The sequence below is a fragment of the Festucalex cinctus genome, chromosome 2 (assembly GCF_051991245.1).
Source record: "Festucalex cinctus isolate MCC-2025b chromosome 2, RoL_Fcin_1.0, whole genome shotgun sequence".
In the NCBI taxonomy this organism is placed as follows: domain Eukaryota; kingdom Metazoa; phylum Chordata; class Actinopteri; order Syngnathiformes; family Syngnathidae; genus Festucalex; species Festucalex cinctus.
In genome coordinates this window covers 1,731,027-1,754,265 of record NC_135412.1, presented here as the reverse complement: position 1 = coordinate 1,754,265, position 23,239 = coordinate 1,731,027, and the positions used below count along the sequence as shown (strand labels likewise).

The window sequence follows — 23,239 nt, the reverse complement described above, 5'->3', positions numbered from 1 at the left end:
ATATTTGAAGTATATATTGTCAGAATACATTGCTTGGATGAAATGTATGCATTTGCACATGTTTGGAATAATCACATGACCAGAGCTGTTTACTTCCTGGTTATACCTTGAAGATGGCTTCAACTCGTCCCAACATACATAAAACATAACATTTCACCTATGTGTCCATATTTATTTTTGTTGTTGTTTATTAAAAGGGCTATCAATGACACAAGTCATCTTGGTTATGCTTTCCCCTGCCTAACTAAAGATAACATACTTTAACCTACATATATCACTAAAGGCCTGATATAATGAAGGCTAATATTAATTTGGCATCACAGTATGGAAAACAACTAATGCAAGCAACTTGTGCCCAAAAAGATGCTCAATTTGTATTGAAACTGCTAGAGGAGGGACATTATCAACATTTAAATTGTAGCATTGTAGTTCTACACAACTGCAAATTACAATGATACAGTAATTGTTGCGGGTGGTCGAGATTGGCTTGTGTGTGACTGAGGGTGGAAAGAGACGCGAGTAGTCAGTGCGCATGCGTGAGTGGAAGCGGAAGCGGAAGCGAGAGAGAGAGGGAGTACGGTTGAGAGGGAAGCGTGGTTAGAGTAAGAAATAACGAAAAGTGTGTGAAAACTGATAATAAAAAGAAGACTACAGTGTCACTCTCTGTCTCCCGGTGCCCCCTTAAGCGACGTGGGTTTGGTTCGCAGGAAGGTTTCTTCCCGTGCTGCATGAATGACGCAACTTTTCCATAATTGCTAACAGGCTGGAACTGCTGAGTCAAAGATCTTCATATTTTAAGACTGTAAAAAAACGAGACACCTAAGTGCTGTGATCTGTTGTTGATAGGTATATTGGGGGCTAGTTTTGATGAGCATGTAAGTGCAGCTCATTTCTATTTCTATCCAGGCCTCAGCCTTTAATTGGCAGCAGCTGTTGTGACAAATCTGGTGGTAACAGTTGCTCTTCACACTGACTGCTACAGACACAATGAGTGGATTCATTCGAACCCTCTGCATTGGCTCGGCAATTATGCCCACATGTTTGCAAACTCTGGCGGCACCGTTCAAGTGCCATTATTTTTAATCTCATGAAAGAGGCACTGAACTCTCTCTCTCTTCCACAACTCGGACTCGTTCCAATTTTGGAGTATGGATTTTTTTTTTCCTCCACTAGAGGTCGCTTGATGATCAAGAATTCATTTAATGTGAGTAATCGTCTGAAAAAAAAAAAACACAGGTTGTGTATATTTTTCATGTATGATATTTTATTACCCTGTTTCATTAAACCCAGTGGGAATTATGTGGATAATAAAATAAATATCTCACCATGCAGGATGAATAAATGCTCCCTTGGTATATATCCTATATAAAGAAGCAAAAAGCCCATGATGGTTTGTGGACTAGTGCTGACACGATAGCCAAAAAACATGAATAATTGACTTTTGACCCCCTCCTTATTTTTGTTTTTATATTTCCCAACATCATCAGGCCCACAGCAATATCAACTACACAGTACACCACAAACTAGGATCGCAAAACTGTCTCAATATCAATTTAAAACTCATTTTATAATAAAAGAGAAATTGTTTTACCGATAATTTAATTTTGAAATTCTAACATACCAGGGACAGCTCCAGGATTATTATTATTTTTTTGCTTTCCAGGACTAAATGGGGGATTGACCGATACATCGGGGGACTGAGAAAATAAATTGGAAATATAGTTTTAGGATGCCAAATAAAATTTAACTGAAAAAAACAAAAAATAAATTAACTAAAAAACATTTTGCACTACTGTTGAATAAATTCTTTACAATTTAATACAGTATAATTGCATTTAAATATCAATTTGATTTTAGTATTACTGTAATTATGGTAACGGTTGTAAATCAATGCTAATGTTGAGCATTTTCCTCAAGAGCAGTCTTGTAACGTAGCACAGTAGAAATACTTTGCGACTGTACATAATTGAATTGTCATATCTTGTACTTTGTTATATTTATTTCTGGCAATTTCCAAAGTAAATGTATTGCTGTAGCCCAATACATTTCCCCTATAGCCATCGTCGTTACTCGTTAGTAGGCTGCGAGATCAAATCAGAAGAAATTCTTTGTTGTAGGGCACAAAGCAGAAGGTAGTCCTGCCGGTATTGACTTTTAAAAGAAAAAGAACTGGATATGTGGATGGAGCCTGAATTGTTTGCTAACTTTTTTTTTTTTTTTTGCTGTCAATCAACTGGCCAATCAGATCATCTCTTTGGCACTTGTCACCTCCCCTCCTTTTCTCTTAGCGCAAACAGTTACAAAGTTTATTCTAAAGCGTGAAATCAACTCAATAAAAATGTATTAGAAACATATATAACAATTAGGGATGGGCGAGTACCGATACGAGGTATCGGGTATCGGGCCGATACCAGCCTTTTTTTTTTTTTTCTCCTAAAAAGAGCTCAGAATTGTTCATTCGGTAGTCTTACCGAGTCAACGTCTTATCATCATTGCTCTTTTTTTTTTTTTTTTTTTGGTGTGTATGTGTGCGTGCGTTTGCGTGCGTTTGCGTGCGTGTGCGTGCAAATACGTATAAATTTATACTCATTAATTCACCTAAAGCCTTATAAATATCCCATTACCCTTCGCCTTAACCAGGTACTTCAGAATCTTGCCAGAGTCGTGAGGTTCAAATGGTCAGGAGACCAGAGAAAAGGTCAGAAAAAATAAAGAGAAAAGAAAGATAAATCAAAGTGAAATCCAGCACCGACCAAACACTTCCTGCCTTCCCCATGGTTACAAAATCAAAGTCTTACGCCAACCCCGGAAGCCTCTAAATTCCAGCAAATTAGCGAGATCTCAAGAGACCAGAGGAAAAACTAAAGAGAGGAAGGAGGGAAGGATAGATAAAGCAAAGTGAGATCCACAGACACCAGCACCCACTGATTCAAGGGGCTGTGGGAGGGAGAGGGTACTTCTGTTGAGTTTCAGTAGATGCTGGTGCGATGGATCTGGCATGCATAAGGACCACCACCAAAGAAAGAAGCCGTCAACCGCGGTCCAGCAAAGCCAGCACCGCCACCCCCCCCCGGAAATCCCCAGGCCGCGGCAGCACCAAGGCCACCCCCAAGCCACCCGAGCGGACACCGGTCGGCGAGCCGACCCAGACGCCCGGAACACCCCCGCCCCAGCCCCGGCCCAAGGCCGCAGAACGAGGCCCGGCGGGCCCCCACAGCGCCCCACCGGTCCCCAGCCACCATCCCCCCACGACCCCCCCGCACCCCACCCAAACCCGCCACGACCCAGGCCCCGCCACCCCCAGCCCCCAAACCCCCGAACACACCCCAGCACCCCAACACCGCACCCCACAGGGGGCCCAGGGAGCGGCCAAGACGCAACCGCTATCGAGCAGACAACGGGGGGGGGGGCAGAGCCACCCCCAGCCTTTTTTCAAGTACTCGAGTACTGGTGACGCAGACGAGTTACTTAATTAGTTAACGCTTTAACTTTGACAGCACTACTTTTAACTGATGAGAGAGAGAGAGAGAGAGCAAGAGAAAGAGTGAGAGAGAGCAAGAGAAAGAGAGAGAGCGAGAGAGAGAAAGCGAGAGAGAAAGAGAGAGAGGGGGAGAGAGAGAAAGAGAGCGAGAGAGAGAAAGAGCGAGAGAGAGAGAGCAAGAGAAAGAGAGAGAGAGAGAGAGAGAGAGAGAGAGAGGGAGGGAGGGAGGGAGGGAGGGAGGGAGGATTTGATTTGCGTTTTCCGGAAGTGTCTCTCCCAGGCCAGTACCGAGATTAGCCACCGGCTCCCTGAATTCCATTCCGCCTTTTTTTACTTTCCCAGTGCGCTGTTCCGTCCCACAACAGGACTTCCCAGTGAGTGACTTGCAAAGAGTGCTTTCACCCACCCCGCGACCACTTCACACAGTGTTGAAGCGCACAGAGCAGCGCGCGCACGTTTGGTGCCCCATCGCCGAACGCAAAAAAAGAAAAAGAAAAAGAAGCCAAATCAAAGAGAGGATCTCCCACTCCTCTTTTTTTCTTTTTCGCACCTGTTGATGCAGTCCGGACGGGTGACGGGACGCCGAGGAGACGTGTGATTTCGTCCCCGGAAGAAACACGCGGACCAGGCGCAGGAGTCGCGGAGAGAAGGACCTTGTTGTTTCCACTTTCGCCGGCAGTTGCAGCCTGTGCTGGGTTGGAGGAAAATGGGCTCTTGGATCTATGGACTTCTATATTTATTACTCTCATGCCAGTTGGTTACTGTAAGTAATGAATTTCTGTGACTTTTCTTCCCTTGAACTGCTCTTGTGCGACGTCTCTCTAATTATGATATATGAGTAATCGCATATACCTCCTGTAAGCAATAAGAGGAGCTTTTATTGACTTTTATTTACTTTTAAAGGCACCGAACTGATATTTTACTACACAGGTGAATACTGAATAGTAGCACTCACATGCAAGGTGGGCTGTATTACAGATTCCACTGCAGCATGCGAGGATGCTTTTTTAAAAGTGACAAATTAGAAGAGTCGTCTGGAGTGAGGCTGCTCTAAGTTTGTCCACAGAAACAAGCTATTCATAGTCAGACATGCACGGCCTTAATTCTTGTCTCGGCTTCAACCATCAAGCACTCACACAAGCATCAAAAAAGCCGTGCGGTAAAAACCTGGCAAAAAAAGAAATCGAAACAAACAGATATTTTTTTTGTATTTGGGTTAGCCAGCATTGATTACGTTTTTGTATTAATTACGAATTTGTTATGATTACAATTTGATGCTTTCAACACTCAGTGTATGAACTTCATATACTATTTCTTGAATTAAGGGATACTTAACGAATTTTGCCAGTTTTCAGTAGTAAAAAAAATGTTTAAAATGAATTTGATAACTTGCAAAAAAGCCTTTTTCAAAGTGTTAATTGTACATGGAAAAAAAATCTTTTTATGATAGACAAAAACGTTTTTGGGAGTAAATGAGTTAACTTTGTACTCCTGAAAATCGCAAAATTTATAAAGTATGCCTTCGATGAGAGTATGTGTACACTGAAAAGTAGGGATGTTCGATACCGCTTTTTTCCCCAGACCGATACCGATACTCAGACCCTCAGTACTTACCGATACCAACTGCCGATACCAGTAGTACATTTTGACAAAAAAAATCACTAAAAGATATTTTTAAACAAATATATTTCCTTTAATTTCAACTTCAAAATGTCTGCTTTGTTCTTGTTTATTGCAAAACTGATGTTTATGTACAGCATGTTGTATACAGCAACGTCTGTTCTTAAAGCGCTTTATAAATAAAGTTGAGTTGAGTTAATTTTGACACAAAAAAACCCAGCACAGTCACTCTTCAATCGTCTTAACGCTCAAAATAAAACACAAAAAATGCTCTTTTAGTTTAAGATTCCCAATTTTGAAGTATTTCCAAAGCGGTGAAGTTTTGGTGGAAAAACTGCTGCAAGCTAGCGCCACTTACAGGCAAGGAGGACTCATTTAACGTCGTCCCCCTCCGCCATCGCTCGCTTGTACTCGTCTGCGTCACGAGTACTCGAGTACTTGAAAAAAGGCCGGGGGTGGTGGGGCCTGGGTCGTGGCGGGTTTGGGTGGGGTGCGGGGGGGTCGTGGGGGGATGGGGGCTGGGGACCGGTGGGGCGCTGTGGGGCGCCCGCCGGGCCTCGTTCTGCAGCCTTGGGCTCGGGGGTGTGGGGCGGGGGTGTTCCGGGCGTCTGGGTCGGCTCGCCGACCGGTGTCCGCTCGGGTGGCTTGGGGGTGGCCTTGGTGCTGCCGCGGCCTGGGGATTTCGGGGGAGGGGGGGCGGTGCTGGCTTTGCTGGACCGCGGTTGACGGCTTCTTTCTTTGGTGGTGGTCCTTATGCATGCCAGATCCGTCGCACCAGCATCTACTGAAACTCAAACAGAAGTTGCCTCTCCCTCCCACAGCCCCTTGAATCAGTGGGTGCTGGTGTCTGTGGATCTCACTTTGCTTTATCTATCCTTCCCTCCTTCCTCTCTTTAGTTTTTCCTCTGGTCACTTGAGATCTCAATTTATTGGAAGTTTGAGGTTTCTGGGGTTGGCATAAGACTCTGGTTTTGTAACCACGCAGGAGGGGTTTGGTTGGTGCTGGATTTCACTTTGATGGATTGGATGTACTGGCTTCTATGGATCTCACTCTGCCTTATCGATCCTTCCCTCCTTCCTCTCTTTAGTTTTTCCTCTGGTCTTGAGATCTCGCTAATTTGCTGGAATTTAGAGGCTTCCGGGGTTGGCGTAAGACTTTGATTTTGTAACCATGGGGAAGGCAGGAAGTGTTTGGTCGGTGCTGGATTTCACTTTGATTTATCTTTCTTTTCTCTTTATTTTTTCTGACCTTTTCTCTGGTCTCCTGACCATTTGAACCTCACGACTCTGGCAAGATTCTGAAGTACCTGGTTAAGGCGAAGGGTAATGGGATATTTATAAGGTTTTAGGTGAATTAATGAGTATAAATTTATACGTATTTGCACGCACGCTCTTTCTCTCTCTCTCTCCCCCTCTCTCGCTTTCTCTCTCTCGCTCTCTCTCTTTCTCTTGCTCTCTCTCTCTCTTGCTCTCTTTCTCTCTCTCTCTCTCTCTCATCAGTTAAAAGTAGTGCTGTCAAAGTTAAAGCGTTAACTAATTAAGTAACTCGTCTGCGTCACCAGTACTCGAGTACTTGAAAAAAGGCCGGTATCGGCCCGATACCCGTACCAGCTGTCGCGGCTGCGATATCGGCCTCCCATTGCCGATTTGAACAGCGTTGAACAGACATCCACATCTTTCATCTACACCAAAGTATATTCTGAAAGCATTTTTGCCAACCGGCAGTGACATGCCGAGACGCGTCTTGTGTAGTTACAGACGCCAGAAGGCATCAGGTAAAGTCGTCCGCGCTTGAACCGCGGCCTCGATCCAGCACCGGCCGCAAACATACCGAAACATCATTGAATTATCTGGAACCACGAGCCATACGTTTCCTCTATGGTGGCTTTGAACTACGGCAGCAGGCTTCCCTGTTCCAGGATTCGATTAATATCATACGAGCAATTTTGCCGAAAATGCTTTAAAAAAAAAAAAAAAAAAAAAGAGTTGCATTCAAAATCAGTTTGAAGCTGTTCCTGAACCATTTAGAGTATCGGCATAGTTTATATATATTTTTTAAGAATGTTTGCCCACCAGAGACCATCCGAATTTTAAGGGGTTTTAAGTAGTGTTGTTCCGATGCCGTTTTTTGGCCCCCGATACCAATACCCAGCTTTGCAGTATCGGCCGATACCGATACCATACCGATACTTGTGTTTTTTTTCCCCTCAACATGAAAAATCTGTCCTGCTATTGGTTGAGAGCATTCAAGGGCCAATAGGATATCTTAGATCGGCATGCAGTGAACATGTCACATATCAGTGAATGTCGTGGACGAACAAGACTCAAGATTCTGCATCCAAAATCCTATATTAGCGTTGGAATTAATGGTATCGGCATGTTACTTGTGAGTAGTCACCGATACCGATATCACTGTTTTTATGCAGTATCGGCACCTCTGCCGATACCAGTATCGGTATCGGAACAACACTAGTTTTAAGCCCCGAGCACTGACGGTGTCGCCACGGGCAAATCCTCCCACCCTGCTGGAATGTTTGGGGTCATGCACATCAGCAAACCAAAAAAATCAAAGTCGGTGCAAATTCTCAGCGGACAAGACCTCGCGGGCCTCATTACAATACACGTATCGATACGCTGGCATCAGAATCGATATTGCGCGTTAAGTTTAAATTGGCAGTTAACGTTTGGTTTTGCAGCTTGCACTGTACCTAAAAAAAATAAAAACCAGCAGCGTCTTTGAAGTTAATTGCCTTCAATTAATGGTCACCACTGATTGGACACTGTGTCTTGCTAAGAAAAATGAAAGCAGAGGAAAAATATCAACATTTATTGACTTAAACTTAACATGGCACGTGTGTCAGTGTACCAATTTTTTGTTTAAAAAAAAATGAAATAAAATGCATCTTATGTGGGCTACCATATGTATCGCAATACGTATCGAGCGTGGCCCCTGTATCGTGATACCTATCGTATCGTGAGGTTGGTGGCAAAACCCAGCCCTAGAATCAACTATGGGTGTGAATTGCCTCGTACCTGACGATTCGATTCGCATCGCGATTCATAGGTCACGATTCGATTCGATACCGATTAATCCTGACACAAATTTATTCATCTATTGTTGCGATTTTGTTACTCAAATTTAGAAAATACTAACCGGTAAACTTGTACATGTACACTGTAAGATTTGCATGAACATGTTTTATTTATTGATCTGAAACTTAAGTCATAACTGTGAGTCACTGTATTGAACAGGTTGTTTCATATTTGAACAGCTTTTTAATAAAATATTAAGGCTTAATCTTCCATGAATTAATTTAACATTTTTCTATGAACCCTAAACGTAAGTAAGACGTTTTGTTGAATATTTTTCCATCAAAAGTGGATGTTTAAAAAAATCGATTCGGCCGCCTATTGAATCGATTCGAGAATCGTGCCATGTAACATCGCGATATATTGCCGAATCGATTTTTTTTTAACACCCCTAGAATCAACGTTAGAGTGCAAAGTTTTTTGTAATTTATCAGCTTTGGCTTAACTTGTTTCGGGTCACGTGACTTGTTTGTGTCATGGCTCACACGGTTGCTGAGACTTTTTGGCTCTGTGTTGTCTCCAAAGTGACACAAAGTGTCCCCTGACTTGATTGCTGGGGTGGGCTGGACTCGAGTCGGCCGGGGGTGGGGGTGGCCCGAATTCCTTTGACAGTATATCTTGCATGTGTGCCATTGGTGTAAATTGTTTCTCCGCTGTCACCCAACCATCAAACATCAAACTATTTCAACCTGACAACTTTAACTCTTGATTTATTTTTGCTCCGCAATATCTGACTCATTGACGAGGTAAGAGTTGATGTGCGGCTCTTTTGTTGATTCAGACTAGCTGGTGGTTCGTTCCCATTGCGAGCACAGCAGTGAGTGCAAACACCAGCCGCACTCCATCGTTTGAACAGAAGGGGAGCCCGTTCACGTTAATTGCTTGAAGACTTGGTTCAGTAAACATTGCGTTGTTGAGTTATAGCCCAGCAGAGAAGCCATCTTGGCCGGTGGCAAGAGGCCGCGCTGAAGCGGCGCGCCGACTCCTCAAGCAGACTGGTTTGTTGTGTGACTCGGTTCCGTGTGGAGGTCACAGATGTGATTTGATGAGTCATCAAGGTTTATTTCAAATTGAGATGGGCCAATCTCAACATTAACTCATTCGCTCGCCGCCATTTTCACATTTCGCAGTCCCGTTGGCTCCCGGCTGTTTTACTGGATTTTGACTGATTTTGCAAGGCCCACAGAATATTGTGTTCTATTGCTATAAAAACATGGAACCTATCAAAAGAAAGATTAAAGTCTCTTCTTTCATCAGGAAAAAAAAGGATATTTCTATCTGTTTCCGTTTTGCAGCAATTAGCATTAGAATATAGACAAGTTTAATCAATTTTCACAAATTTGAAATTGCGTTTTTTTTTCCAACATGGGCCCTGGTTGATCTCCTTTGCTCTGCTGCCACCTTTTGGCCGTTTGTGTAATAACTACCATTTCTGCAACCGTTCTTTGCAGTTGAGAGGCTGAATGCTCTCGCATGAAAACAAAAGCAAAAAACGAATAAATACGTCTTTGGGAAACTAAAAATACGTATTTATAAGTTATTGAGAGCAAATGAGTTGATATAAAATAGAGGTAGATTTATCTTGTTTACTTAAAAAAAAAGAGTCAGCAAATGTCAAAGTATGCATTAGATTATTTTAAATTAATCATTTCTAAATACGTTATTTCTGGTTAAAATATTGCGATAGTGGAATATGAGTTAAGCAGCAATATCTGGCAATTTTTTATCAATATCACAAGGCGGCCATTTTTGCCACTTGCTGTCGAGTGAGAATGACATCACAGTTGCGCGGGTCTCGGGTAACAACCAATCACAGCACAGCTTCCGAAAAACCGCTGAGCTGTGATTGGTCGTTGCCTGAGCCCTGAGCAACTGTGATGTCATCTTCAGTCGACAGCAAGTGTCAAAATGGCCGCCCCCTGAAATGGATGAAAAAAAACCAGCTGGATTTGAAGTTCTATTCCACAAAAGCAACATGCATCAGAATGTCAAGTTTAGACCAGTGAGGTCACATATAACTTATTATTGTCAAGAAATGTTTGAGGTTGACTTCCCCTTTTAAATAAAGGTTGGCACTGTGATAGTCACGCTTCACTTTTTGTGCATATCACTGCATCCGTGCAGGGCAAAGCCGCAGACTCCACATAGGCAGGGCTGCACCTCAGCAGCACTGTGCATGTGCCGACATGTGTGCGCATATTCTCCGTTGCTTCTCATTGTAACTACCGTCCCACTCTTTCCATTTGCACCTCTGAACAAAGTAGGGCCTTTTCCTATGTATTGCGCACGCTCACAAAGTTTCACTATAGTGTCTGCTTGAGCGCTCTGGGAAGGGCTCCAGCACCCCTGCGACCCTGAACAGGATAAGCACTGTTGAAAATAGTTGTGTCGATAGTTCAGTTGTGTTCTCAGTGCGTGTTGGGCCTTAGACCTCGAAACATGTGACAACTCTCGTCTGTTACGTGTTCATTTTCGGCATTCCGGGCCCTATTTTCATTCCCAGTTGCAAGTCTGGCGCGCGGGGCAGTTTATTGGATGTGGCAAAGTGACGCGATGTGAAGATGCCTCGTTTATTTTCTCCTCTGAGATGCATCGTCAAGCCATGGGATTAATACTTCATCGTAACTTTTGACTGTATAACGCCATTTGATAATAATATAACGTGCCGATTCTATGGCTCATGCGAAGGCCACATCCAATATGGCGGCCACACTGCCGTATTTCATGGAAATGGCCACCTGCTCATGCCAGTATCTGCAGCGGAAATAATAAAGAAAAGACAAATGATGTTGATTTTCAGTCCTGTTCTCTGTTTGAAAAGTGTTCAAATGTGTTGTAAGTAATCATCAAAATAGTGCGCATGTGACAATTTCCAGGAATCCAAAATTCAAATGTAGGGATGGAACGATAACGGCAATATCGTGATCTCGCGATATTAAAACTGCCACAATATATCGTCGTCGCCATGTCGCAATATTAAACGTTAGCACATCTGTTAAAAGGTCACGTTGATTTCCATTTGTGCCATTCTAGCACCCTCTGGTGGCTATTTTTTTCATGCAGTTTAATTTTTGCAAGGCATGTTTTGGCCCTTCTATTGTTTAAAATCCACGCTAATGGTCAGATGAAGGGGGAACGCAATACATGTTTACTTGTGATTTGTGCAAGTGAGTGCCTCAATATTAACTCATTCAATCCCAAAAATGTGTAAAAACGTTTTTAAATATTTTGTCATTCCCTCCCAAAAACATGTAAAAACGTTTTTTGTTTTTTTTGTTTTTTAATGCAAGAGCATGCAGAAGGCTTTGATGCAGCTTCTGACATGGTGTCAGCAGAGTATAAGAGATCAAGCCATGACATGTTGCAACAAGTTCTTTTTGTCAGTGTTTTCACCAGGAATATGAATATTGATGAAACTTAGCTCTCTTCTAATGCTAATTGCTGCAAAAGGGAAACAGATAGAAACATACTTTCTTTTTCCTGATGAAAGAAGAGACATTAATCTTTCTTTTGGTAGGCTCCATGTTATGATAGAAATGGAACACAATATTCTGTGGGCCTTGCAAAAGTGGCTGGGAGTGAATGGGTTAATAATAATAATAATAATAATAATAGACTTTATTTATTACGTATTATTCATGATTGTAGGTTGTTTATATGCATTGCTGTTATGTACAAAAGCACAATATTTTTTTTACAATATTGTGACCTTTTTTTTTTTGTATCGCCGTCCTCCCCACAATAGCGCGACAATTATCGTATCGTGATAATATCGTATCGTGATGTCTGGATATCGTTACATCCAAAGTTCAAATGTGCCCGTCGGCTCCTATATTATCATCCTCATTCCTGCGTTATGAAGCTACAGGTGCACTAAAACCCCGACAGAGTTCAGAATCGGGTCGCAGATGACTTGAGGACAAGCAGCAGCAGCAGCAGCAATAAAGGGCAATAAAAGTAGCGAATGGTCAGAAAGTATTTGCGTGTGGCAAATCACAACTTGATGTATGTGTTTAGGTTGTAAAACTCTGCCCTCTCCTTTGGAATTTGCTCTGACTCAACAGGAGTGATTGTTTTATCTAGCCTTGTTTTTTTGCCCTTTCTACAAGGGACCACCAGCAACAGGCTTTTCTTTTTTTTTTTTTTTTTTTGTATGCACTTAGTGGCGATCCATTGAAATGCTAAGCTGAGTGTAATGCGGCCAATGAAGCCGCTCCGTAGTCACCCATTGTCTTTTCTAAGTATATCTAAGAAGCCGCCGCCGCATTGTCTTATGTGTCGCGTTCCCTGTTTGAATATTCCTCACTACTCTTCCGATTGGAGTTGTTGCCCCTTTTTCAGGAGAAGTGGAGCAGGATTGCGCTCAAGCTTTTTTTTTTTTTCTTTTTTTTTTTTTCCAAAAGAATGTCACTGCTCTTTTGTGTCTTTCATTTTATAAGTTGAATAAATACGACCCTGTTGTTAGCGGAGGCTTCCTCTTAACTGTACAACAAGTCTCGACCTGCGTATCAACCCACCCGCGTGGCTTGTTTGCTCGACCGTTGTCTGAGGATCAGGAATTAAAAATCCACAGAAGCGTTTTTACGAAGCAACACGTAGCCAAATCAAATGTTTTATTCAGCAACACAGTAGAATAACAAATATGTGTGATTATGTTTAGAGCTAAATCAAGTGTAACCCTCACACATGACAACTGTAGATGCATCTTGATGTAGTTTGAAGAAGAAGCTTTTCCTGTCTGAGTTGCTGCCCCACCAGACATAACAACAACCCTCCAACCCCTCTCCAGACACACGTACATTTTTTTAATTTTTTTTTTAATCTCGCCATCGCCTCTCTCTCAATTCTTGTCTGATAAACTCGGGATGGGCAGTTGATGAATGCAACTCTCATGGCATACGGACTGGTAGCATATCTCAATATACACGTCTTCACGTTCGAAATGCACAAGCCAACTGTCACAAATGAAAATTAATGACCTATTAATTATTCTTGAGAAGTATGAACGACTCGTCACAGTGACGCCATTTGCAATTTATGTTGGTAAGTTCAAGCTATTTTTCTTATCACTTAATTTAATATGCAGCAATAAGCAATTGATGATAAATTATGTTGGAAGCCACATATAGAAAATGTTAAAAGGAAAATGTCAAAAATCATCGGGATACTCTATAAAACTGTCCTGAACATGAACTCATTATATATATTTATTATATAGTTCATTATTATTACCATATTTGACCTATTGTGTGGAAATCTGGGGAAATGCATATAAAACAAACACTTAACTCTGTTTTCAAATTGCAAAAAAAGAGCCATAAGGATTATTAATCGATCAAAATATACAGAATCAACACATCCATTAGTCATCAAATTAAATACAATGAAATTTTATGACTTTGGTTGAGTTTAAAATAGAACAAATAATGTACAAAGTATATAATAATCTACTCTGCTATAGTACTCAGACGTTGTTTGAAATTAGACACAGTCCTTATGATATAAGGTGTGTACAAAAAAAACAAAACAAGAACAAATATTAAGCAATGGTGTGTTTCTGTAAAAGTTGTTAATTTATGGAATAATTTGGGAATTGACTTGAAAAGATGTGACTCACTTGTTGAGTTTAAAAAATAGTTTAAAAGCAAAGTTAAAACAAAATTACTTATGTCAAATAAGAGCATGAAAATTGTATATAATGAGTATGAGTATATGATTTCTAAATGTATTATGGTATATGTCTCGGAATTTCATGTACATATGTTGCTGGATAATGCACGCATCATTTTATTTGTAAAAATATTAACCTAGTATTCTATTAATAATGAAATAAGTTTAAATGTATAATGTATGAGTGGTAGGACTAGATAAGTTTTTAACTTCTTCCTACTCCCTTTTGAACATGTAAAACTATGATGAGTTTGTTTTTTGTTTTTTCTTTTCTTCTTTTCTTTTTTAACTTTTGTTTCTATGCTGTTTGTTTTTATGTTTATATGTTCAATCAATCAATCAATAAGCATTAATTGCTATAGGTGGCTTGCAATCACGTGATTCTGGCGCAAAATTCAACGGTGGGTGTGGTCAGGAAGTAGGGAACACCCATTGAAAACAATGGAGAGTGACTAAGCAAAAGTGTTGGGTGAGCCTGGACGTAGCTGACAGGCTCTAAAAATAGAACAATATGTCGGATATGATCCTTACACTCTGAGGAAAAGAGATTTTTCCGAGCTCGTGTCGGATTTGCCTGGTGTCCTCCAGACATCGGACTACAACCGCTAGCCAAATGAAGGCGTTAAAAAAAAAGCCTGGAGCCTTACAACTATTTCGTGTTTGGTTGGGTCAGCGAACTCGGATCAAAAGAAGCACTAAATGACTTGCCTTTCTTGTTTTTGTTCGGGTGAGTAAATGTGATTCAGAATCATTCTCTTTTCAACTCAAATGTACACAAACGTACCAATGGCGTCGGGCTACAAGCTAGCCGACTAACTGTTACTTTTTAGCTGCTATTTTCTACGTGTTGCTAGGTTAACCATTCGCAGAGGTCTCTTCACGTAATGTTGTGGCCTTCCTGGAAGAAGGACCTCAATTTAAGAACCACTCGGTGTGATAGCTAACGTAGCTAGCGTCGCTAAAAACAAAGACACAGCCACCTAGCGTGGACACACAAGCTGTAGAACAAACTCCACATAGTATTACAGTGTTCCCTCGTTTTCCGCTGGGGTTAGGTTCCAAAAAAATACCCGCAATAAATGAAATCCGCGAAGTAGTTAGCTTTATGTTTTACAATTCTTATAAATGTTTTAAGGCTCTAAAATCCCCGACCGCACAATTTATACACTTTTCTCATTGAGGCATTTACATGTTCTCACATTTCTCTCTTGTTCAAACTTTGACAATGTTCAAACCTTCATAAATTTTATAAAATGGGTATATTACTGTAAAAAAATATGCAAAATTGCACTTAAAAAAAAAAATCCGCGATACAGCGAGACTGCGAAAAGTGAACCGCGTTATAGCGAGGGAAGACTGTAGCACGGTTAGCTATGTTTCCGGTAATATCACACCGGCCTGTTGAGAGTTTTATTCAGCTATGTAAGTAGTTTCGTTACTAGTTACTATCCATCCATCCATTTTCTTGACCGCTTATGCCTCCCCAAGGGTCGCGGGTACTAGTTACTAGTTTTCGTTAATTCGGCATTTTCACAGCTCTTTCCTATGGGGGAATTATTTCCCGTCCCCCAACTGGGGTTGGGCGCTTGCCGGGACGTCACATGAAACCCACCTATTGGAACTGGCGCAGAATTTATTCAAGGTCTTTCATTTCAACGCTGATTTACAACTTAACGGGTTCACAGCATGAACTTGTTAATGGAAACAATAGAATGATTAAATCCTCATAACAGATCAACTTGGTCAGCAAAATCAACGTATCATCATCTACCCAACTTGAAAGTATTATTTACACAACTGACCAGTCTCAGCTTCAGTAACGAATTCGGCCGTTCAAGATGGAAATGTTTGTGGTCGGCTATTGTTCAGGTGCATCTGCCTGTGATTGTTTGAAACCTTTTGACCCGCGCTGAGTCATCATCTTCCTGGAGGGGAAATGAAATCTGGTGTTGTCCTCACGCCAAGAGGACCGACCCCAAGTTGATTCAGGCTTTTCCTGTATGTAGTTTGAATGTCCTGCTTTATGCAGTATGCTCAGGCAAAATATGCAGCTGGGTTGGATGTGATTTTTTATTTTTTTTTCCTAACCAAGTGCCCTATTTTTTTTCCCACTTGAACTGGTGTGACGCATGCACTCATTTATATGACCCTAGTCTTTTTTTTTTTTTTTTTTTGTATGTGCAAAAAGAGGCTTTGTCATGGCAATACAGTGGAACCTCAACTTACGAACGTCTTTTCATACGAAATTTTCGAGTTACGACGGGAAAATATTGCCTCTTGTTACGAAAGAAATTTCTAGATACGAAAGGTAAAAATACATTACCGAACGCAGCATACTTTCGGCTATGGCTATTTCCTACCATAGGTATCTATGAGCGTAAATACTAGATCGTGTTTGTGCATTTTCTGGCATCCCATTGGCTAAGAGGAACCTCTACCATAGGTATCTATTAGCCTAGATACTAGATCGGTGTCTGTACAGCGTCCTCATCATTCATCCCGCGGCCCACGAGGTGTTCCGATAGTTTTTCGTAAATGTCTGAACTAACGGCCGACAAATTTGTGCAAAAGTTCAAACAATTGGTGATTGATGAAGGCACAGTAAGTTTTTAATTGTGACGAGACGGGCCTTTTTTTTTTTGAAAAAGATGCCTCGCCATACCGGAAGTTTCCATCAAGTTTGTTGAATTTGTTGAAAAGAATCGGCCAGAAAAAGTGTTCACCAGTCGGGCGTTTGCTCACTAAGATGATGTTTGCCTTGGACATTTACGAAGGATTGTTAAAAAAAAAAAAAAAAGCAAACATCCATGGATCAGTTTTACAAAACACCAGGCAAAAAAAACAAAACAAAAAAAACCCACTTCTGAGAGAGGAGAACATGAACCAAAGAGGGCAAAAAACGATGAGGACAGCAGTTAAAAAGGTAAATGAGCATCATTTTTATTCTTTACTCTATTCTTTGTTTTTTTTTACATTACGCACAACTCTCATTTATTGTGCAATAATCTAATTGTAACATGTATTTGTTACATGTTTTGATGCATTTTTTATGCTTTATAAAACATTTATGTCTGAATTTTGGGAGGCTTGGAACGGATTAGGGCGTTTACATGGAAAATGCGTCTCCACTTACAAAATTTTCTACTTACGAACTTTCTTCCAGAACCAATTAATTTCGTAAGTAGAGGTACCACTGTATACATTTGGCCATCATATTTTAATGTAAGAAGTCAAACGTAGCCACGGATAAGATTGGAATGTGAATCCTGTTAAGTGCTGAAAGCGTTTAACAAGATTAAAATCAAAACTCTTATTGTAAGCTTGTGGAAATGATGTCCACTAAGCATTCTGATCATGTTGAAACTCCCAAAGCTTGCACAGATTGCTATCAGTGAGAGGAGGATTTCACCTTTTATCCCCGCTCATTTTCAGTTATTCCAAATAAACCCAATGAAACCCAAAGACTTTACAAAGTGTCTCTGTCGCGCATTCGGCGCTTCGCAAGTCGAGCCGACACCGAGCAAGTCTGAGGCTGAAGGTTACACAGTTGCGCAATAGTAAAGCAGACAAATAAACGTCCAAGGTTGAGACTCAAGTGGCTTCGCCCAGGTGGGAGCAACGATTTGTTGACCTTGATTAACAATGTCTCTATGCAAGCGACCATTTTGTATGTTCCTGGCCTAGTCGCCAGTCAGTTGAAGGGCATAAAAACCATTCACGCTCACATTTCTGCCTACAGCAGTGCTTGTCAATTCATTTTTGTGACGCTCAAGGAGGAAGAAGAAATTTTGCGCCCTCCGCCCCAACTCGCCCAACAAAAGTGCTTTTACAAAAAATGGAAAACTTAAACTGAAACTACATCAACTAAAACCAACGATAATCCGTCGATGGCAGTGAATGAGTTAATTTTGTCATTGCTGTATTTGTGTCCATAAGAAGGAAAGTCAAACGGTTGTTTGGAGTTGAATCAATTACATAGCGGTGAATGTGATATCTCTTTTTTTTTTTTTTTCTTGTATCTGAAAAATACTCCGATATATAAATAAGGCTAAAACATTTTCAAAAAAACTGCTCTCAAAACTAATTCAAACAATTAAAAAAAGGAAAAACTGGAATGAAAATCCAAAACATAAAGTTGAGTTGAGTTGAGTTGAGTGTAGTGTAGTGTTCTTTTATCGGAAAACAACATTCTATTCTATTCTATTCTATTCTATTGAACCATAAAAACATGACAGGCTGTGACTACAAATATTATCATTTGTGTACAAAATTGCTCTGCAGTGGAGCTAATACTCGTTGCGCACCCTCTGATAATGAGAGCACCGCCGCCACCTACTGTAATGGATGTGCAATCAATTACACTTTATTCTAGTATGCCAAGAAAAAAAACAACAACCCCGCTAATACCTCGCTAACATGCGTCATATTTTTGGAATCTGGAGTACCTGATGGCCCAGAGTTGAGATTCGAACTCCAAACCTCAAAACTGAGCGCGAGATGTGCTAACCACTTCGTCAGAGTTCCGCTTAGCATCTTATGTTAATGAAAAAATAATCTTCTATTTGTGAAACAAAGTCAAACGGTAACATCAGTCTTGACTTCCGCAGCGCGTGTCTGTTAAGCCTCTGCGGTTCCGTCTAGAAAACAATTGATAAGATAACCTTTACAAGTCCCACAATGGGGAAATGTGTATTAACTCATTGACTTCCCGTCATTTTCATTGAAGAAACACCATTTTGACAGATTTTGCAAGGCCCACAGAATATTGTGTTCTATTGCTATAAAAACATGGAACCTACAAAAAGGTCAAGATTAAAGTCTCTTCTTTCATCAGGGGGAAAAAAAAAAATGTTTGTATCCGTTTCCATTTTGCAGCCATTAGCATTAGAATATAGCTAAGTTTCATCAATATTCACATTCCTGGTGAACACACTGAAAAACATAGCTTGTTGCAACATGGCCCTGGCTGATCTCTTATACTCTGCTGCCACCTGCTGGCCGTGTTTTTAACTCATTCACTCCCAACCATTTTCACTGAAGTGTTTTCCTGGATTTTGACTGATTTTGCAAGGCCCGTGAAATATCATGTTCTATTGCTATACAAATATGGAACCTACCAAAAGAGAGATTAGAGTCTCTTCTTTTATCAAGAAAAAAAAAAAAAAGTATATTCCTATTTGTTTCCGCTGTGCAGCAATTAGCAATAGAACATAGCTAAGTTTCGTCATTATTCACAATTCTGCTTAGGACTGTGGAGAAATCAGCTTGTTTTAACATGGCCCGGTTGATCTCTTATACTCTGCTGCCACTCAAACATTTTCTGCAGTAGAGAGACTGCATCAAAGCCTTCTCTATACTGGCATAAAACAAAAAAAAACAACCAAAAAAAACCAACAAAAAAACAACAACGTATAAATACGTCTTTGGGACACTTAAAACATTTAAAATATGACGCATTTATACGTTTTTGGGTGCTAATGAGTTAATAACTACCATTGCTTTAAGACACATCTTCATGTCAGACGCTGCATCAAAGCCTTCTGTATGCTCTTGCATTAAAAAAAACCAAAAACGTTTTTGGGAGTGAACAAAGTATTAAAAACGTTTTTACACGTTATTGGGCTTGAATTAACCCAAATGACATCATTAATGGCAGAGGAAATCTGTAGAGCCATTACTATCAGATTCCAAAAAAAAAACGATAATTGTATAAATGAAGTGTTTTGTATGCTTATGTGAGCCAAACTAATGAAAAACATCAATCCAGCCATTATCTGAACCGCTTATATACGTGCTTAATTATAACACTAAGATATTGAATTCTACATCATAAAACAAAACATTAATAGTCAACTAATTAATGTAAATACTTTCAATATTTTTGATAGATTTGACTGATTTGTGCAATTATAGCTCATAAATATGTCAGTGTTGCGCATCATGATTTTATTAAGTGCTCTTTTCGAACCACATCTGTCGCCCGTAGCTGAAGCGAGGAAGAATGCGCGGTGGCCATAATTCCAACTTAAACTACAAACAACAAGCCTAAAAGTGTAATAATATAGTAAGAAAACACAAGCTATCGCATAAGGACAGCTTGTAACGAGTACAAAAGGCGAGTAAAAGTTTCGACGCTAACGCAAATGTAAGCTAGTTCCCCGTGACTTGTAGTATAAAGTTGTAGCGAACGAGCAAAAGCGGGGAAGAATGGGACACCGTTGCCGTATATATCTGCTATCTAAACAGGATTTTTGTTTTCCCTATAAACACAAATAAAGATATGATAAAAAGGCACTGTGTTTTTCACAAACAGGAACGAGATGTTAGCATCAAAACAAAAAACAAAAACCCACCGGCAAGGCCATTACAAACAAAGTACAGAACATGCTTGGTGATTATTAAAATTATTATTATTTTTTTATAATGTTTATAAACAAATCATTTTTAAAAATTCAGAAAGGCATAAGTTGAAGTCAGTTTGGGATCCCGACGTTTTCCCCCCCCGCCGACTTGTTCAGAGGAGAGTTATGTAATAAAGGACTAAAAACAGAGTGTGAGCGTAGTTCAGTCTTAAATATGAAACCGCGGCCCAGTGGCTGGAGGGAGGCCAGTTTCTTTTCTTGCTTCCCATTTGAAGAAGGCACCGATTTCCAACTGCTGTGGGGTGTGACTCGGTTTGCACAGCACCCTCAATCTCGCCACAGGCCTCCACTGGGGATCAATAAGTATCATAAATCAACTTTACTGTATATATACATTTTGAATCATGTTCCCAGCCTGGACCTCTTGCAGTAGCATGTTTCAGTGAAGGGCAGGTCTTTTTTTGCTCTGACAAAAAAAAACGTTAGTCAGTAAAATTGTGACAGGTTGAAAAATAAAAATTGACGCGCTATTTTTGTGTGTGAGTGTGTTCATGACTCAGTTTGTTTGGTGTGAGGTGATGGCTTTTGTTTGCTATAGGTTGCTGTTATAAACCTCTGTCAGTTCTTCAGCCGACAACCATGTTGATGTCAGTGCTATGTAGCCCGAAAGTAGCGACGCACAGTTTTAATGCTGCCCCATTTGTTGTGGTGGTCACATTTCATACTAGCATAACAGACATAGCGTATTTTCCGCACGATAAGGCGCACCTAAAAGCTGACCATGCACCTAATAATCCAGTGCGCCTTATATATGGATCAATATGATGCCGGTAACAGGTCTCGCTGTCAAGACGCTATCGGTGACCCTGCGCGATCGGTGACGCACATGCCCAGAAGATGCCGCCATCTTGGATCGCTAGCTAATACTAATACTTTACATCAGGGAAAATAATAAAACAGCTGTTTATTCATTTTGGAGTTGTCAGAAAGCTGGTTTGTAATCTATTCATAAAGTTTGACTGACCTATCTGACCGTTTTGTTGACATTCCCTTGAGCGCAGCGCCATCTAATGGATGCATAACGTAACCCCAGCCTCTACTTTAGCGCCTTATATATGGAAAAAGTTTAAAAATATGTCAATCATTGAAGGAAAATACGGTACATGAAAAGAAGGCAAATGTTCGCATTGCGGTTAATAAGGGCACGAAACTCTCAACGTGTTCCATTGCTGACACACAGTTGGCCACATGTTTTTGGTCATCACGTTTTCAAACTTTGGTTACTGCTCATCAGTGGCGTCATCTGCTCCAATTTTGTAGTTGGACTTCTGTGGGGCGAGTATGAGTCAGCCTGTTGTAGTCACTTGAGAAGGTTTACTTCTACATCAAGTCTCTGGTGGCGAGCAGGGCCTGCGCCACACCACAACACAGGATCAAGTTGTGGGAACAGCAGCTGCCTTTTTCTTTTCTTTTTGTAATTGTTTCACAACTGCGGTATTTGCTTCAATGTGACACCCCCCAAGTCACTGTCTTGTATTCTCTTCATTTCGTTTCGAATGCCAGTCATGGAAAAATGATGCGATTTATGGTCTGGGTTGGGACAGTCGGGATGCCGCTTTTCTCAGTCATCTTCATGCCGGCCACACCTCTGGCCAAGTTGGTCAGTTAAGACTTTCAAAAAGGGGGTACGTAAACGTTGCTATTCCCACACCGTGTGATTTATGTGGGACAAACGGGAGTAGCGGGCTCTGCCAAGATCAAGAGGCGGGCGGGTGACTCGTGTATTGGATGCAAGGGGAGGAGACGAGGGCACGCGGGAGGCAAAGAGGTCGTCGACCTTCTACGACAGGCGAGGGCGGGCGGGCGCTGTTAGTTGACGTCCATTTTTCCATTCGGTTTCTGTTCAACCCTCTCAGGCTTGTCGACGCTGTTGCAGCCATGGAACTCGTCATTTCATCATGCTTGTCAGCCACGGATGATAAGCTCGGGCGGCGTATAATCATAATTAGAACCGTTTTGAATACCAGGCCGAGATCATTTATAGATAGCCGTCAATCAACACTTTTGCGCATAGTCGTAGGCTACAAGCATCAGTGCTAAAGTTTATTCAGCCTTCATCAGTTTTTGGCAAGGCAAGTTTATTTGTATAGCACATTTCATACACAAGGCAACTCAATGTGCTTTACACAAGGAAAGACAACACATAAGCATCAACAAACAGTAGTTAACATTCAGAGGAAGAAAAATACATGAAAATAGGTTACAAAATTGACTAAAAAGGACACACAATAACAATCTTAACACATTATTCAACAAAGTTGAAAACATTTAACATAAGGAAGTTTAAAATAATTTTAAAAAACAACAACACTTAATTAAAGTTGTTTAAAAGTCCCTCATCAAAGGTATCTGAAAAAAAGCAAAGTTTTTAACCTGGATTTAAAAGCATTTCCACTCGGGGCTGACGTCACTTCCGTTGGTCGCCTAATTCCATCTGTGTGCAGCATAATAGCTAAATGCAGCTTCACCATGTTTGCTTCGAAGTTTGGCTTCCACTCGTTGGCCCAAGTCAGCGATGAGATGCCAGCAAATGAGTGCTTGGAAATAAATGTTGGCGATATGTACCACCTCCAAAGTTGAACAATCTTTTCAAACCTAAGGTCGACACATGTTTACACTTTTCCTTTTTTTAATTTATTTTTATTTTTATTTTTTTTATAAAGAGCTCAGAATTGTTCATTCGGTAGTCTTACCGATTCAACGTCTTATCATCATTGCTCTTTTTTTTTTAAATTGATTTTTATTTTATTTCTATTTTTTTTGTGTGTGCGTGCGCGTGCGTGTGCGTGCAAATACGTATAAATTTATACTCATTAATTCACCTAAAACCTTAGAAATATCCCATTACCCTTCACCTTAACCAGGTACTTCAGAGTCTCGCCAGAGTCGTGAGGTTCAAACGGTCAGGAGACCAGAGAAAAGGTCAGAAGAGATCAAGAGAAAAGAAAGATAAATC

General features: G+C 40.8%; 1 protein-coding gene across 9 annotated transcripts in view; it reads left to right on the top strand.

The window, feature by feature from the left end:
• Positions 1–566: 566 nt before the first annotated feature.
• The window catches only part of hspg2 (heparan sulfate proteoglycan 2), a 153,736-nt gene continuing 131,063 nt past the window's right edge, over positions 567–23,239 (top strand). For 7 of the 9 annotated variants that reach the window (XM_077512050.1, XM_077512046.1, XM_077512048.1 and 4 more), the window contains exon 1: positions 3,739–4,244. In XM_077512050.1, the coding sequence (XP_077368176.1) occupies positions 4,188–4,244 (57 nt within the window). In that variant the 5' untranslated portion in view covers positions 3,739–4,187. Of the gene's footprint in view, positions 1,205–3,738; positions 4,245–23,239 lie in introns of those variants that run through there. The other 2 variants (XM_077512051.1, XM_077512043.1) reach the window with 1 other exon arrangement.